Raw genomic sequence first — 17,526 nt, 5'->3', positions numbered from 1 at the left:
CTGAGACTGGGATGTTTACACTAGAACCAAAATACAAAACATCCAGAACTGTAAGAGTTAATAACCTTATTGGGGCTGAGATGATAAACCAAAGGAAATGAAGGCACATACCCATAACAAAAAAACTAAAACTAACACTAAAACTAATAAAAACTAAACTAAAACTAGCAAACTCACTCTAAAAACTAACTAAAACTAACTGAATTTGAAAACAAAAATTCACAACGAAATTAAAACTAAAACTAATGAAAAATCCAAAACTATTATAACCTAGGCGCCATCTCCTAGTCTCAATTTAAATTTATTTTATAAACATGTAAAATGAAAGAACAATGACATTAGTTGACCATCAGCTGAATCTGAACATAGGGAGAGAAAAGTTTAAAGTGTTGAAGAGACAAAAGGCCAGAGAGGAGACGCCAGGAGCAAAATGTTAAGATTTTATTTACAAAGTCCTTTTTGTGTTTTTTTTTGTTGGTTTTTCCTTTAACTTACAGAAAGTAAAAAAAAAGAAAGAAAAGAAAACAACATCAACTAGTCAGTGTAAGTGTGAAGGATCAACTGGATCTCTCTAACGGAGCGGGAAGAGGAAAGAAAGGAGCGGCAGAGGGAGGGAAAGAGAGAGAGAGAGAGAGGTAAAGAGAGAGAGAGTGTCCCCAGACAACCATACAAAATTAAACAAAAACAATTTCTCTGAAAAAATATTTCTTTTAAAAAGCTCTGTTGGCAAAAAAGAGAGAACACAGTTTGCCCTGAGCGCGCTCGGCCTCGGGGGGAGGAGGGGGGGTCACTACGTTTGACTGTCCATTGATGACATCACAGAGCAGTGATGACATCATAGCTGCTGGTTCAGTCCCAGAGTGATGATGTCAGAGGAAGGACGGGAGCGGAGGAGGAGGAGGTTTTTGTTTTTGGCTTTTTTGCGTCCCAACAGCCGCAACCTCCCAGAAACATGTCGTCTCCTTCTACAGACACTTCAACTGCTTTTAAAGCTTCAGTTTTAACTGTTTACTAAATCATCCCACGGTCAACAAAACAGTTATGACACTGAGAATTAATTGAGAAAATATTTAACGTTTTAAAAGTTTATGTGCCTGTTTTTTCTCTCATCATCGAGACGGTTTGAGGTCTTAAAAATGTTACGATAACTCAAGCAGGTTTTGACCACAAACTAATGAAATCTGGAGTAAGAGAGCAACTCAAACTCAATCTCGACTAATCTTGAGAAAAAGGGACTTAATTTTGAGAAAAAGGGACTTAATCTCGAGAAAAAGTAACTTAATTTTGAGAAAAAGGGACTTGATCTCGAGAAAAAGTAACTTAATTTTGAGAGAAAGGGACTTGATCTCGAGAAAAAGTAACTTAATTTTGAGAGAAAGGGACTTGATCTCGAGAAAAAGTCACTTAATTTTGAGAGAAAGGGACTTGATCTCGAGAAAAAGTCACTTAATTTTTAGAAAAAGGGACTTAATTTTGAGAAAAAGTAACTTAATTTTGAGAAAAAGGAACTTAATCTCGAGAAAAAGTAACTTAATTTTGAGAGAAAGGGACTTGATCTCGAGAAAAAGTAACTTAATTTTGAGAAAAAGGGACTTAATCTCGAGAAAAAGTAACTTAATCTCGAGAAAAAGTGACCTAATCTTGATATGTCCTCATTCACAAAAATTCAGTTGATATAATACATTTTATGTTAACATAAATGTACAGATGCAAACTTTTTTTATTATCCATGTTTGTTTCTGGTTTGCTGATTTTGGAGTTTTTAATGGCAATAATTCTGTTTTTAATGAAAAGTGGGGTATAACAAAGAGGCCAAAACTGAAGTCAAATAACCAGAAATGATATTTTGTGTTTTTTGAGAAATTATATTTTGACCAATCATATTTCTGCTGCTCATTGTGCCTCTGTATTTCCTGTTTATTGAGCTACGTGGCGCTCTGTGACCTCAGGTTTTAATCTCTCATTATTTAAGTCTTTTTTACAAACAAATGGCAGAAACTCTCTGGTTCCAGCTTCTTAAAAAGTGAGAATTTCTGCTGTAATTTGTCGTATAAAACAGTTAACGGATTATTAGTTTTGGGATGAAAAACGAAACTTGAATTCTGCTTATAACTTTACTTTTATAGACAAACAATGAATGGAGACAATCTGCAGGTTACTTGACGATGAAAATGTTACTTAAAGGGTTTTTAATTCTAAGAAATCAGAATTTGTGTTTGTTCTTCTGCTGCTGAGGAATATTTTTGGTGAGAAGATGAATTTAAAGACTGAACTTTGAAGGTAGGTTGGATAAATTAACGGAGGTTTGGCAGCAGGAGGAGACGAGGGCGCAGCGGGAGGAGCCCAGTGTCAGAAATGGGACGCGGCCCAGGAGGCGACTGAGTGGCGGGAAGGAGGGCGAGCGTGGAGGGGGGAGGGGGTCAGAGGTCACCGGGCGAGAGGTCAAAGGGGGGTTTGCAGGTCTTTGTTGGGTCCCTAATCATCGTCTTCATCGTCCTCGTCCTCAGGGTCCCTCTTCCTCTTCTCTCCTTTAGCCGGAGACGAGTCCTCGTCTGTAACAACAACAACAACATAAACAACAACAAAACAATGAGCAGGCTTGATTGTTTTTACACCTTTTTAAACTGCAACAAAATAAACCAATCAAATCTTTAAGTCAACGTATAACAAATATATAAATCTCGGAAATTATATAAAAATATAATATAAAAAAAACGAAATTAAAAGTAATCCGTAAGGAAATATACAGTCAAAACTAAAATCACCTCACCAAGTAACAAATAATTTATAGTAGACCTTAAAAAAAGTTTGAGAAATTATTTTTTTCAATAAATATATTTAATATATATATGAATATATATATATATATATATATATATAATATAAATATATATATATATAATATACATATATAGATATAAATATATTTATATATATATATAATATATAAATATATATATATAATATATATATATATATATATATATATATATATATATAATATATATATATATATATATATATATATATATAATATATATATATATTATAGTATGATTCAATTGCTTAATAGTCTTCAATGTTAAATTACAGTTAATTATATGTAAAATTAATCATCAATATTAATATTGCTTTTCATACAGTTTTTTGGATAAATAAAAAAGTATCCTGAGAGGTACAGAGACAAATTTCAACCCATTCCAGTGACAAATAATGTGCCGAGAATACAGACAATCTCATTAAATGATTAACAGTCAGCTCAGAGTCAAACTTTAAAAACGCATAACTAAAACAAGTATTTGGAGAAGAACTTTAGGTCCCATTAACTTAAAGTAATTCTTAAAAATGAACAATGTTTTAGGTAGAAAAAAAAACCTATTAAAAAGCATAACTTTGCTGCTTTTAGGCAACAAATAAAAGAAAAGGCAAACAATAAAAATGTTAAAGTCGACAGCTGTTACTGACCGTCATCTTCATCGTCGTCCTCATCCTCGTCATCGTCCTCGCTGTCCACGTCTCCGTTCACCTCGCCGTCCTACAGACACAAACAGGTGGTCAAAACTGAAAATTTGTGGGATTGAGAGCAAGTTTAAAAACTAAACACCCCCATAAGACTTTACAGATTTTACAGCTCCTCCACGCTCTAGCTCTGATGTCATCCACTCGCTCATTATAAAACTGCTTCAAACTAAAACTGTGATTGCTGTCAGAAAGCCCATTTAATCCAGACAAGTTTCAAGTCTTGCAAACAATTTAAACTTTTAATAACATGTTGAAGAACGGTCCCAAAGAGATGTTTTGGGCTCTATTAGAGTTTCAGAGACGGCACAATTTAGTGTCGTTTTTTCATGTGTTGCAAGTAAGGCAGGTAAAAGACCAACAATACGCTCGACTAATTTGTTTTTTTACATCAGGTTCTCTAAACCAGTGGTTCCCAACCTTTTTCTTGAGGGACTAACATTTTTACCATTGTAAACTTGAGATATTCAGCATTTTCGTCTCCCTGACGCTTCGCCATTTTTCCATTAGCTCTGTGTTTCTGTTGCTAGGTGAGGTTACCGCTAAGTGAGGTTACCGTTTTTAAATCCTCCCTAAAAACACATTTTTCTCCCTGGCTTTTAATCAAGTTTAAGTGGACATCTGGTAAAAACAAAATTTCATTCAATTTGTAAAATTTTAATTCATTTATTTTATTGTACTGTGTTTATGTATTTTAGTTTTACCGTATTTCCTGCAGCTGTGATATCTGTACAGCACTTTGGTCAACCAAACGTTGTTTTAAACGTGATTTATAAATAAAGTTTGACTTGACTTGATCTCTGCATGTGAATTATATTTGTGCAGCAGCAGCAGACTGACCTCGTCTTCACAGCTGTCGTCGTCATCGTCATCTTCCTCAGCCACGACGTCCTCCTCGTCCTCCTCCTCCTCTTCGTCAAAGTCCTCCGACTCGCCCTCTGGAACAACAGCAGAAATGAGAAAGAAAATTATGGGGGGAAAAAGAGAAATCAATATATATCTATAAGTCTTGCAGCTAAATGGAATCAGGGCAATCATAACTCAGACGTGTCTTTGTGCAGGAAAGAAGAAAAAAATGAAAGATGAATTATTTTATGTATTTGCTTCTGCCCGTGTGTCACGAATGACACAAAATCCCAAAAATACAACAAAAAAAAGACACAAAATTACCAAACAATGACGAAAAATTACCAAAAGATTTACACTACTGGTCAAAAGTTTTAGAACACACCAACTTTTCCAGAATAGTGGTGTGGTCAGTGTACTCTGAAATTAATGCACATTTGCAACATTTAAAATTCTTTATTGAGCACGATAGTTTTGAAAATAAAAAAAAGATTCAAAATCACATTTTATGTTGGACTAAAGGACTAAAAAAAGACACAAAATGACTAAAAAAAGACACAAAATGACCCAAAAAAGACACAAAATGACCCAAAAAAGACACAAAATGACTTACAAAGACATGAAAAGAATTCAAAAATGGACAAAATAGCCCAAGACTCCATAGAGTTAAGTTGTTAACCCATTTCTTGTTCCCTGAAAAAGGCCTACTTGTATAATTCTGAAATGTACATTATTTTCCAGTTTTGGTTAAGCTTACCTTTTTTTATTTACCTCTGGCAGTTCACCACTTACCTTTGGACCCTTTCAAGCTGTTCATTTGACTTGAACTGCTTGAATTTCAATAAAAAACTGGAAAAATTGGGGTGTTCTAAAACTTTTGACCGGTAGTGTAGATGACGAAAAAAGCGACAAAATGTCACAAATTTACCAAAAAAAAGATACAAAAATGTCTCCAACCCTTCCCCCTCACCTTCTTCGTCCTCGTCGTCCACGCCGTCTCCCTCGCCGTCGGAGTCGGACGCCTCGCAGTCGTCGATGTCGTATCCGTCCAGGTAGGTGAGCTGGGGGAGGAGCTTGAAGATGGACTCTCTGTAGTCGGCCAGGTTGGTCACCTCGCAGTTGAACAGGTCCAGACTCTTCAGCTGGGGAAGCTTTTTCTGCAATTCACAATTATACCGGTATATTTTTTTTATGGGTAACAAAATGCATATCATGTTATTGTCATCATCCCTACTTGTTGCCGTAACATAAGGGTTCCCATTAACCTACTGAAAGTATATTTACACTGTAAAAAATGTTTGTCGAAATTACAGCAAAACACTGTCAAATACCATCAGAAATAGGGTGTAACATTTATATTTGTATATCACCGTAGTAGACAATTACCGTGAATCAAAGAATAGCACAACACTTTAACTTTTACTGTAATAAACTGTAGGAAACACACAGTTTTGCTGTAAAAAATAAACATTTTCATGTAAAGTTAATGGAGAAATACCATGATGTGTGAATGAATGACACAATTATCCTAAAAATAACGGGAATATTCAGTCTAATTTACAGTTTTTGCTAATACTCCAGAGAAAAGAGTAATTTATTTATTTTTTTTTTTGGTTGAGATTTGCACTTTACACTACATTTTAGATTAATGATTGATTTTTATTTTGTTCTAGGTTTTTTATTTATTTATACAGACAAAAAAAAAAAGACACAAAATGACCAAAAAAAAAGACACAAAATGACCAAAAAAAGACACAAAATGACCAAAAAAGACACCTAAAGACACAAAATGGCCAAAAAAAAGACACAGAATGACCAAAAAGACACAAAATGACCAAAAAAAAGACACCTAAAGACACAAAATGACAAAAAAAAGACAAAATGACCAAAAAAAGACACAAAATGACTTACAAAGACAAAATTCAAAAATGGACAAAATAGCCCAAGACTCCATAGAGTTAAGTTGTTAAAAATAATTTTCTGTATATTTTTCAGAATTTTTTAATATCGTCAAGAATATCGTTATTGCAAAAAATGCCCTGAAATATGGTGATGATCTTATAGGGCCATATGGCCCAGCCCTAAGACTATTATTTATTATTTCCTATAGAACAGAGAGTTAGCTCCACCCACCAGCGGCTCCAGGGTGCTGATGTCTTTGAACTTGTTCCCGCTGAGGTTTAGGTGCGTTAGGTTGACCAGCCGCTCCGCCAGCACCTCCAGACCGCCAGATATCCTGTTGTCACTCAACTCCAACTGCACACACACACAGTAAAAGAGACATTTAAGCAAGCAAAAAGGCCGTTATTACCAGGAGATGGCTCAAACCTGAGCAACCACAAAATGAGGACTGGATCAACATCATACAAGACATCTACACAATGGAGAAAGTGACTTTTCATCTATAGCAGGGCTGTCAAACTCAAATACACAATGGGCCAAAATGTAAAACTTGAATAAAATCGCCGGCCAACATTGAACAAATAAACCTTTTAATATATACCAAACATGTTTTGCTTTAACATTAAATATGGAACCAGCAACGCTTATAAACATACAATATATAACTAAATAGTGCAGACATGCAAAATCACATTTCAAATAAAAAACACATCAGTGTCATTAATTTATTCAATAGAAATTAAATAAAAATCATATGCCTCTGTGGAGAATTCTCCTCTGGGAGTTTTGCAGAAAATAATAATAGTCAGTGGCAAACACACGTTTCTGATGCTGACACGTTCTGTTCAGCAGGAGAATCTTCACAGATGAACAACACTTTATGATGTTTTGAACGTTAATGCAAGTAAAAAGCTAATGGCGGTTCCCGTCCGTGTCTGACCTTTAACCCATTGACGCCTAAAAACGCCTGTAAAACCTCTGATTGGTGATTTTAAAATCAGCCCCTAAAACCTGAAGTTTTTCTGGAAATTCAACAGAAGTGTCAACTCTTCTACTAAATAATAGATTTTTCAGCCTCTGTAGCAGATAGAAATGAAATTCAAAAAGTATTTGAGAGCTTATACAAATACTACAAAACGACGTATCCGCTTTCCAGGCTTCAACGGGTTAATGTCCCCGACAACCACTGGAGTCTCATGAAGCCACTTGTTAGCAGCTGACACGTTAAAGTCTCATTTCATTTCTTTTTTAAACATAAATTAACCTAAAAAAAATTAAATTCTGCTCCTCAGAGACACTCAGTGTCTTTAATTCACTCAGTGAATTTAATGTTTATTTATGTTTAGACATGACTGATTCTGCTGAGACCAACGGTCACGTGACAAATATTCACTGAGAATCTGTTTACACAGAGCTGAGAGGAGAGGACAGGAGAGGCTGTTTACACAGAGCTGAGAGGAGAGGACAGGAGAGGCTGTTTACACAGAGCAGAGAGGAGAGGACAGGAGAGGCTGTTTACACAGAGCAGAGAGGAGAGGACAGGAGAGGCTGTTTACACAGAGCTGAGAGGAGAGGACAGGAGAGGCTGTTTACACAGAGCTGAGAGGAGAGGACAGGAGAGGCTGCTTACACAGAGCTGAGGGGAGAGGACAGGAGAGGCTGTTTACACAGAGCTGAGAGGAGAGGACAGGAGAGGCTGCTTACACAGAGCTGAGGGGAGAGGACAGGAGAGGCTGTTTACACAGAGCAGAGAGGAGAGGACAGGAGAGGCTGTTTACACAGAGCTGAGAGGAGAGGACAGGAGAGGCTGTTTACACAGAGCTGAGAGGAGAGGACAGGAGAGGCTGTTTACACAGAGCAGAGAGGAGAGGACAGGAGAGGCTGTTTACACAGAGCTGAGAGGAGAGAACAGGAGAGGCTGTTTACACAGAGCAGAGAGGAGAGGACAGGAGAGGCTGTTTACACAGAGCAGAGAGGAGAGGACAGGAGAGGCTGTTTACACAGAGCAGAGAGGAGAGGACAGGAGAGGCTGGAAACATGACAATACTTCAATATGTACAATATGTGGAGAAAACTATTTTTTTACAACATTTCTGACACTTGGGCAAGTGTTGTATATATAAATTCATTTTTATTCTATTTTTTTTAACATTGCAGTGAAAAACAAGGACCCAGAGAGTCCTGTTAGCTGTTAGCTGGTTGGGTTTAATGTCTGATGTTTTGGTACCTTTTTGAGTTTGTCCAGCTTGGGGAAGTCCGATACGCTGGTCAGGCCGACGTTGATGAGGCTGAGCAGCTCCAGGTTGGAGAACTCTTCTGTGATTCCTTCGATCTTCCCGTCAGCTGTGCGGCAGTTATCCAGAACCAGCTCCTGGACCTGAAGAGACCAGACCGGGTGGGGTTAGTCCATGTGGGTCAAACTTTACATTCTAACTGTTGGCACATACTGCTGCCGTGTCAAATAGAAACACTGAATTATGAATGAAAAAAGTTGACAAAAACGAAAACTAAGGACATTTTCACTATAATTTCAGTTAGTTTTAGTTAGTTTTGTAACCACAAAATACAGTTTCAGTTAGTTATCGTTTTTTTAAAAACTCTAGTTTTTATTTTTATTTCAGTTAACGAAAATGTTTTTTCAATTGTAGTTTTTGTTTCGTTAGTTTTCGTTAACTATAATAACCTTGGTTCCAACAAGTCTAATTTAAGAATTTTTAAGACTTTTTCAAGACCATAATAAATATAATTTAAGAACCATTTGACATCCGTACTAGCAAAAAAGTACAAAGACATGAAGGAAAACCAGAGGCTGCACAGGGACTTAGTTCTGTTATGTCATCATGTTATAGCATCCTCAAAAAACTAAAGTTTATGCATTTGTTTTAAATAAAAGTAACATTACATTTTTTAAGACCTTTCAAAGTCGTATTTGAGACATTTTATGAGATTTTAAGAGAATTTTAGACAATTTCAGGCCTTAAATTAAAATGGTTGGATTTTAGATGTTTTAAGAGCCAGCGGACAGCCTGAACTTTATATTTATAACATTTAAAGGTGTTAGACTGGACTTTTTGTCCAGTTTGTCCTTTTTGTGCTGCACTAATGTCTCATTTCAACCTACTGAAAGTATATTTACACTGTAAAAAATGTTTGTCGAAATTACAGTAAAACACTGTCAAATTACATCAGAAATAGGGTGTAAAATTTAAATTTGTATATCACCGTAGTAGACACTTTTAATTACCGTGAATCAAAGAATAGCACAAAACTTTAACTTTTACTGTCATAAACTGTAGGAAACACACAGTTTTGCTGTAAAAAATATAACATTTTCATGTAAAGTTAATGGAGAAATACCATGATGTGTGAATGACACAATTATCCTAAAAATAACGGGAATGTTCAGTCTAATTTACAGTTTTTGCTAATACTCAAGAGACAAGAGTAATTTTTTTTTTGTATTTGGTTGAGATTTGCACTTTACACTACATTTTAGATTTATGATTGATTTTTATTTTGTTCTAGGTTTTTTATTTATTTATACAGACAAAAAAAAACATATTTTCTGTATATTTCAGTATTTTTTAATATCGTCAAGAATATCATTATTGCTAAAAATGCCCTGAAATATGGTGATAATCTTATAGGGCCATATCGCCCAGCCCTAGGGACATAACCGGATGGAGTTAGTCCAGTCTGGGTCAAACTTTAGATTCTAGCTGTTGGCAGAATGACTCATTGTTCATGAGTCATCTGAACCCCAAACAGCTCTGCCACTCAGTGTTCACAAGCTAATGTGAGTCTTCAGAAGAAAACAAGTCAGGTGAAAACCACAGACCGCCGCGGTGGTTTCCACCCAGCTTTCAAACTTCTACTAGAATTTAGCGGTAAGTCTTTGCCTGAAAGTACCAAAAAGCCTGAAGACACTTTAAATCTCAGCTACTTTGACTTAAAGGGTTTCTGTAGACAAATATTTCTCACAGTGCAAAAACTGCTGTGTCCAGCACCAATAAGAACCTGGAGATAACTACAGCTGCAACTACTGATCACTTCTTGTCTTCTTGTCAACGTAACGTCGGAAAATAGTGAAAAATGTCCATCCGAGGTTCAAAAAGTCAAAGTTTACGTCTTTGAAAGTTTTTTGTCAGGCCAAAACCCAAATATATTCACTTTAATACATCAATGTAGGAAAGCTGGAAATCTACATATGAGACTGAAAACAGAATTTTTAGCATTTAAAATATAGTTACAATTAATCAATTATCAAAATAGTTGGCGATTATTGTTCTTCATTGACTAATTGATCGACTAATCATTTCAGCTCTAGAGATAATCGCTTTTATAAGGGCTGCACCAATTGCAGTTTTCTGTCCGATCACCGATCTTTAAAAAGCCTGACCTGCCGATTCCGATTTTGGCCGATACCGATTTTTTTATAACTCATAGCATACACCTTCAATGTTTGAATCTTATTATATTGAAAAATAATAACACAGCAGTATTTTTCTTTAACAAATAAAGGAAATCACAATGTCTGAGGTAGTTAATAAAATATTGAACTTAAAATAAATAGCAACAATTTACAGGACAAACTAACAAAAGAACTGCAACCATAAATAAAGTGGTTTTTGTTCTGTACAACATACAGACGACTAGGGAGGGCATCGATTTTAGAATATTACAATAGTCATTAAATCATAAAAAATCTAATAGTTCATCATATCTGGAAGCAAAAAAAGTTGTATTACTGGAGCCTTCCACGCGGAGGCAGCGCAGCATTTGATGATACAGTGTGGCGGCTAGATGCCAAACTGTAGAAGAAGAAACAAACAGGGGAGAGGGTTTTCCATAGCAGTCTATGGGCCAGCATTGCTAACTGTACACAGAGTGTCTGGTGCTTGTTGTAAACGAACAGAGATCGCTAAGTGAACACCTCCTGCAGCAGCAGCACATACACACTGTACTGCTACAGAGCTAACTGTTAGCCTGTTAGCACATACACACTGTACTGCTACAGAGCTAACTGTTAGCCTGTTAGCACATACACACTGTACTGCTACAGAGCTAACTGTTAGCCTGTTAGCACATACACACTGTACTGCTACAGAGCTAACTGTTAGCCTGTTAGCACATACACACTGTACTGCTACAGAGCTAACTGTTAGCCTGTTAGCACATACACACTGTACTGCTACAGAGCTAACTTTTAGCCTGTTAGCACATACACACTGTACTGCTACAGAGCTAACTGTTAGCCTGTTAGCACATACACACTGTACTGCTACAGAGCTAACTGTTAGCCTGTTAGCACATACACACTGTACTGCTACAGAGATAACTGTTAGCCTGTTAGCACATACACACTGTACTGCTACAGAGCTAACTGTTAGCCTGTTAGCACATACACACTGTACTGCTACAGAGCTAACTGTTAGCCTGTTAGCACATACACACTGTACTGCTACAGAGCTAACTGTTAGCCTGTTAGCACATACACACTGTACTGCTACAGAGCTAACTGTTAGCACATACACACTGTACTGCTACAGAGCTAACTGTTAGCCTGTTAGCACATACACACTGTACTGCTACAGAGCTAACTGTTAGCCTGTTAGCACATACACACTGTACTGCTACAGAGCTGACTGTTAGCCTGTTAGCACATACACACTGTACTGCTACTGAGCTAACTGTAGCTAACTGCTCTTCTTAACGAGCCGGCCTACGGATCGTTAGCGGCTCGTTAAGAAGAGTAAGAAGGAGTCTGGATTTGTCTCCAGCCCCCCTAAGGGGGGTCTGAAAAGTTGCTGAATTTAGCAACAAAGTTGGGAGCACTGCTTCGCCGATGGGGGGTTATTATCTAGGTAGATAAGATCGCCATAAGATCGGTTTGACGTAAAGGAAGGGGTAGTAGGTTTTTTATTTATTTATACAGACAAAAAAAATCATATTTTCTTTATATTTTTCAGTATTTTTTAATATCGTCAAGAATATCGTTATAGGGCCATATCGCCCAGCCCTAGTGACATCTGTTGACCTACTTTCTCCCCCTAAAAGTCCAATGCACACAACCCCCAACTCTATAAAAAGGGGCCGAATGATTATGGAGTTAAAAACATTAAATTCAGCGCTCCTCAGTGACAATAGTGGAATAGTGTAGCATAAAGATATTCCACTTTTTTAAGTGTCATTCTAACTGCGTTATTCTGCAAAAAGTCATGTTTGAGAGACTTACTCCGTTTACCTCCGACCACATTAGGCCTTCTGTATTTTTTCCTATATTATATATGACATATACCACTTATACTAAACCGTATATATCTCTGCATATATTTATTCATTTATGTTCGTACTACTACATGCAACAACCTATTTAACATGTTAACATTTATTTAGTCCAATGTGCAATATCTGGAAAATGCAAAGTACTTTCAGGAAAACAAACAAAACACAAACAATATATATTAATAATAAATATCAAATAGCAGAAATGTATGTATATAATGTATTTAAAGTGTATACGTCTTATCTTTAATACTCTTTATTCTGTTTTCTATATCTATGTCTGTATCTTGAGCTGCTGTAGACCTAATTTCCTCACTGTGGGATAAATAAAGTCTAATTTTATCTATAGATTTCTATAGATTGCAAAGAAAAACTTGGACACAGTGAGAAAAAAAATAAAAATTAAAACACCCGGAAACTGCTTGAGGTAATAAGAGATTAGTAATACATGCAATTATACCAATATGGTAATAAATGAAAAAATAAAATAATTTTAGCTCGAGAAATATCTTAAAATATACAGCTGCATCTCAATAAATTAGAATATGATGGAAAAGTCGATTTCCAGCTCCAACCAAGTATTGAGTCATATAGATGGACATACTTTCAGAGGCAACATTTACATATTAAACACTTTTTAAAATTGGTCTTTTGCAATATTCACATTTTTTGCGACACTGAATTTAAGGTCTTCATTAAGTATAAGCCAAAATCATCATAATTAGAAGAAGCTAAGACATGAAATGTTTCATTCTGTGTGTGTAATGGATCTATATAATGTGTTATTTCCACTTTTTTTAAATTGAATTACAAACTTTTCTATGATATTCTAATTTATTGAGAAGCACCTGTATAGTTTATTTTATTTGTGTTATGTATTTTCTTCAGAAGCTAGAACCAGGTCATTTTAGATATTTGTTCCCTTTGTTACAAATATATCATAAAAACATTGATATCCCTAACCAGTGGTGGGAAGTAACTAAGTACTTTTACTCAAGTACTGTACTTAAGTACAATTTTGAGTTACTTGTACTTTACTTGAGTATTTCCATTTTATGTCACTGTATACTTCTACTCCACTACATTTAGAGGTAAATATTGTACTTTTTACTCCACTACATTTAGCTGACAGCTTTAGTTACTTTACAGATTCAACATGAAAAAAATATTTAATATGATTACACATTTATAAAACATAACAGTGTGTTCAGTAGTTAACATTAGTTCTATCTGGACAACATTAAAATGCTACTTATATAAATGCATCAATATAAATAATCTAATAATATATTTAGAACATATAAAACAATCTGAGTGGGTCCACTCTGCATAACGAGTACTTTTACTTTGGATACTTTAAGTACATTTTGGTGCTGATACTTTTGTACTTTTACTTCAGTAAGTTTTGAATGCAGGACTTTTACTGTAGTGGAGTAAATTCACAGTGTTTTATTAGTACTTTTACTTATAGTGGAGTAAATTCACAGTGTTTTATTAGTACTTTTACTTGTAGTGGAGTAAATTCACAGTGTTTTATTAGTACTTTTACTTATAGTGGAGTAAATTCACAGTGTTTTATTAGTACTTTTACTTGTAGTGGAGTAAATTCACAGTGTTTTATTAGTACTTTTACTTGTAGTGGAGTAAATTCACAGTGTTTTATTAGTACTTTTACTTATAGTGGAGTAAATTCACAGTGTTTTATTAGTACTTTTACTTATAGTGGAGTAAATTCACAGTGTTTTATTAGTACTTTTACTTATAGTGGAGTAAATTCACAGTGTTTCATTAGTACTTTTACTTATAGTGGAGTAAATTCACAGTGTTTTATTAGTACTTTTACTTATAGTGGAGTAAATTCACAGTGTTTTATTAGTACTTTTACTTCAGTATGTTTTGAATGCAGGACTTTTACTTATAGTGGAGCAAATTCACAGTGTTTTATTAGTACTTTTACTTGTAGTGGAGTAAATTCACAGTGTTTTATTAGTACTTTTACTTCAGTATGTTTTGAATGCAGGACTTTTACTTGTAGTGGAGTAAATTCACAGTGTTTTATTAGTACTTTTACTTATAGTGGAGTAAATTCACAGTGTTTTATTAGTACTTTTACTTATAGTGGAGTAAATTCACAGTGTTTTATTAGTACTTTTACTTATAGTGGAGTAAATTCACAGTGTTTTATTAGTACTTTTACTTGTAGTGGAGTAAATTCACAGTGTTTTATTAGTACTTTTACTTCAGTATGTTTTGAATGCAGGACTTTTACTTATAGTGGAGCAAATTCACAGTGTTTTATTAGTACTTTTACTTAAGTAAGAGATCCTAATACTTCTTCCACCACTGTCCCTAGCAGAGGACGCTGGTAGAGGAGTCCTGAGCGGCTTCATATTGGGTCAATTTGTGTCTATTTTGATAATTTTGTGTCATCTTTGGTCATTTTTGCATCTATTTTTGCTTGTTTTTGATCTTATAATGGAGCGTAGAAGAAGTTATCTTCTTGTTCTTGGATCATTTTTCCAGCCTGTGTTATGATGACGGGGTTGTTTAGCTCCACCCTCATTTAAACTTGCTGCAATTTTTGTTCAACGCATCTCAAAATATTATAACATTTTCCCATTTTCTGCCTCTGATCATCATCCTCCACCTTTAATATGGCTATAAAAACTCTTATTGCATTTTGGTTTTTTTTGAAGGTGTGGGGGATTGGGGGTGCGTCCACCCAGTTGGGACATAGAAGGGGGGCACGGCTGAAAAAGTTTGGGAACCGCTGCTCTAATTTATTGAGAAGCACCTGTATAGTTTATTTTATTTGTGTTATGTATTTTCTTCCATCTCAGAAGCTAGAACCAGGTCATTTTAGATATTTGTTCCCTTTGTTATAAATATATCATAAAAACACTGATATCCCTAGCAGAGGACGCTGGTGGAGGAGGTGTGAGTGTGCAGGAGTCCTGAGCGGCTTCATATTGGGACGCGGCCCGGCCGACACTCTGTTTATAAACTCCAACACACGTGACGCTGCAGGTTAGCTCCCCCGCTAGCTCGCTGCTAACTTTATATATTTATTTAAACTATAACTCCCTCTAACGAGCCTGAGACTGCGCCTGGTTACTAACATCACCTATTTTTATGGTTCTGAGCAGAAAAAGAGCGGATTATATTGAGATAAGCGCCATTAAAGGAGCATCGTTAGCATGCTAATGCTAGCACGCTGCTGGCTCCGCGCCCTTCGCTCCACAGGGCTCCGACTAATCTCTGGAGAGGCCACAATATCAACAACGTCAGCCTGATTTACTGTTTAAATATCAAACACAGCCTGTGTAAAAGCCTGATAATGGTTGGAATGTAATTTTAAATTAATTTGCATTTTTTAACAAGTGTTTAACGGCGTTAAATGGAAAAACAATCCCGCATTTCCTGCTTTAAGGCGAATATTCAAATAAGCCTTAAATATATCGTGACGAGACATTTATTTTTTAAAAATACATCTAACTGCTCTCGTTATTATTTATACAAATATTTAACTACATATGGGGTTAAGTTCTTCAAAATAATGTAATAAAGCGCGTTATGTCATTAAATGTGCATCAACTTATGCAACACGGATATAAACTGGCTCACAACTTAGAAAAATAACGCCATCCAGATATTAGCCAGGCCCCCTGACACACGGATGTGCATTTCATCCAGATATTAGCCAGGCCCCGGACACACGGCTGTGCATTTCATCCAGATATTAGCCAGGCCCCGGACACACGGATGTGCATTTCAGCGCTTTGGACAGTTTCGTTTCACTTTGATAGCTGTTTTGTATAAAATATAACAATATAAACACAGTTATGATAATTAAAATTTTTTATCGTTTTGTAGACTTTTTAACCAGCATGCAGCTCGGGTTTTAAATCATATTTTTTGTGCATTTTGCCACTTTTTGCCGCTGCAGCCTGTGCGCCATGTGCTCGCCATCACTCCTTCCCCGGGGAGACTTTAACCCGTTTACCCGATAAACTGCCCCTCTAGCCGGGGTACTCACCTCCGTGGGCGAGCGGTGCCGCAGCTCTAAGGAGACCCTCTTGTTCATGTCCATGTTTTCTCTGCTTTTGTCCTGAGTTTGTGTCTCTGCGACGCGATAAAACTTCTTACTGGATCCTTCTCTCTTCACTATCAACACGAGGAAACCGCCGTCAAGCTGGCTAGAGTAAAAACGCACCACTTCCGGGTCAGACTTCAAAGTAAAACCGCCAGGTCGCTGCGGAAGCGCAAATGAGGCATTGTCTGTAAATGCGTCGTTTCGAGCTCACTTATCGATCCGTTATACTCATTTTTATTGTCATATTAACTCCAAAAAATATATTCTACGCATGACGTGTATTTAGATCTATGCGTTTATTTTGAAGGCCTAGTGCTGCACTTCCGCCAGTGTTCTATCTGTTTCCATGTAACTTGACGGAAGTGAGTACGCGAGTTAAACGTTGAGAGGAAAGTGGGTCAAGCCGTTGTTGCCTTAACGTGCCCTCGGAAATATCAAACATCTACATAGACGAGCCAACTAAATAATAAAATATATATTTATATTCAAGTATGTTTAACACGTATTACACTGTCTAAACACAAAGGAAAATATATACAGTTATTTGCTCTCAAAATCAAATTTCAACTATTTTTTAAGCTTATGCGAACCATTCTCTTCACTTTTACAACACTTTAAAAAAAATGTCTAGCCAACAAGAGACGCAGCTCAAAAATACAAGTGTCATTAAGTTGATGTTATCTTTTCTGACAAAAAACAAACTTTGCTTTCACGTTAAAAGTCACGTTTAGCTACTGTGGAACTACAGAGTTCAAGTTTCGGAAGAGTACCTGAACGCATCATATATTGATTTGTAAATAGGAGGGAAACTGCTGCAGGAGGAAAACATGTCTCCACAGCGCCACCAGCGGCCATTATGGCTCATTACACACAGAAACAAT

The 17,526-nt window shown here is 36.1% G+C and overlaps 1 protein-coding gene across 1 annotated transcript; it reads right to left on the bottom strand.

Annotated features, from left to right (window-relative positions):
* Positions 1-426: 426 nt before the first annotated feature.
* LOC131989696 (acidic leucine-rich nuclear phosphoprotein 32 family member B-like) lies at positions 427-16,758 on the bottom strand. Its single transcript, XM_059355002.1, has 7 exons — positions 16,589-16,758; positions 8,495-8,644; positions 6,499-6,621; positions 5,336-5,522; positions 4,360-4,457; positions 3,466-3,535; positions 427-2,552 (listed from the first exon to the last, which is right to left on the bottom strand). The coding sequence occupies exons 1-7, from the start codon at positions 16,640-16,642 to the stop codon at positions 2,476-2,478; spliced, it is 759 nt and encodes a 252-aa protein (XP_059210985.1). The 5' UTR covers positions 16,643-16,758; the 3' UTR covers positions 427-2,475.
* Positions 16,759-17,526: the final 768 nt, after the last annotated feature.

Source organism: Centropristis striata, chromosome 17 (genome assembly GCF_030273125.1).
Source record: "Centropristis striata isolate RG_2023a ecotype Rhode Island chromosome 17, C.striata_1.0, whole genome shotgun sequence".
Lineage (NCBI taxonomy): Eukaryota > Metazoa > Chordata > Actinopteri > Perciformes > Serranidae > Centropristis > Centropristis striata.
Note: the sequence above shows the minus strand (reverse complement) of the source record. Positions and strands in the feature narration are given on the sequence as shown.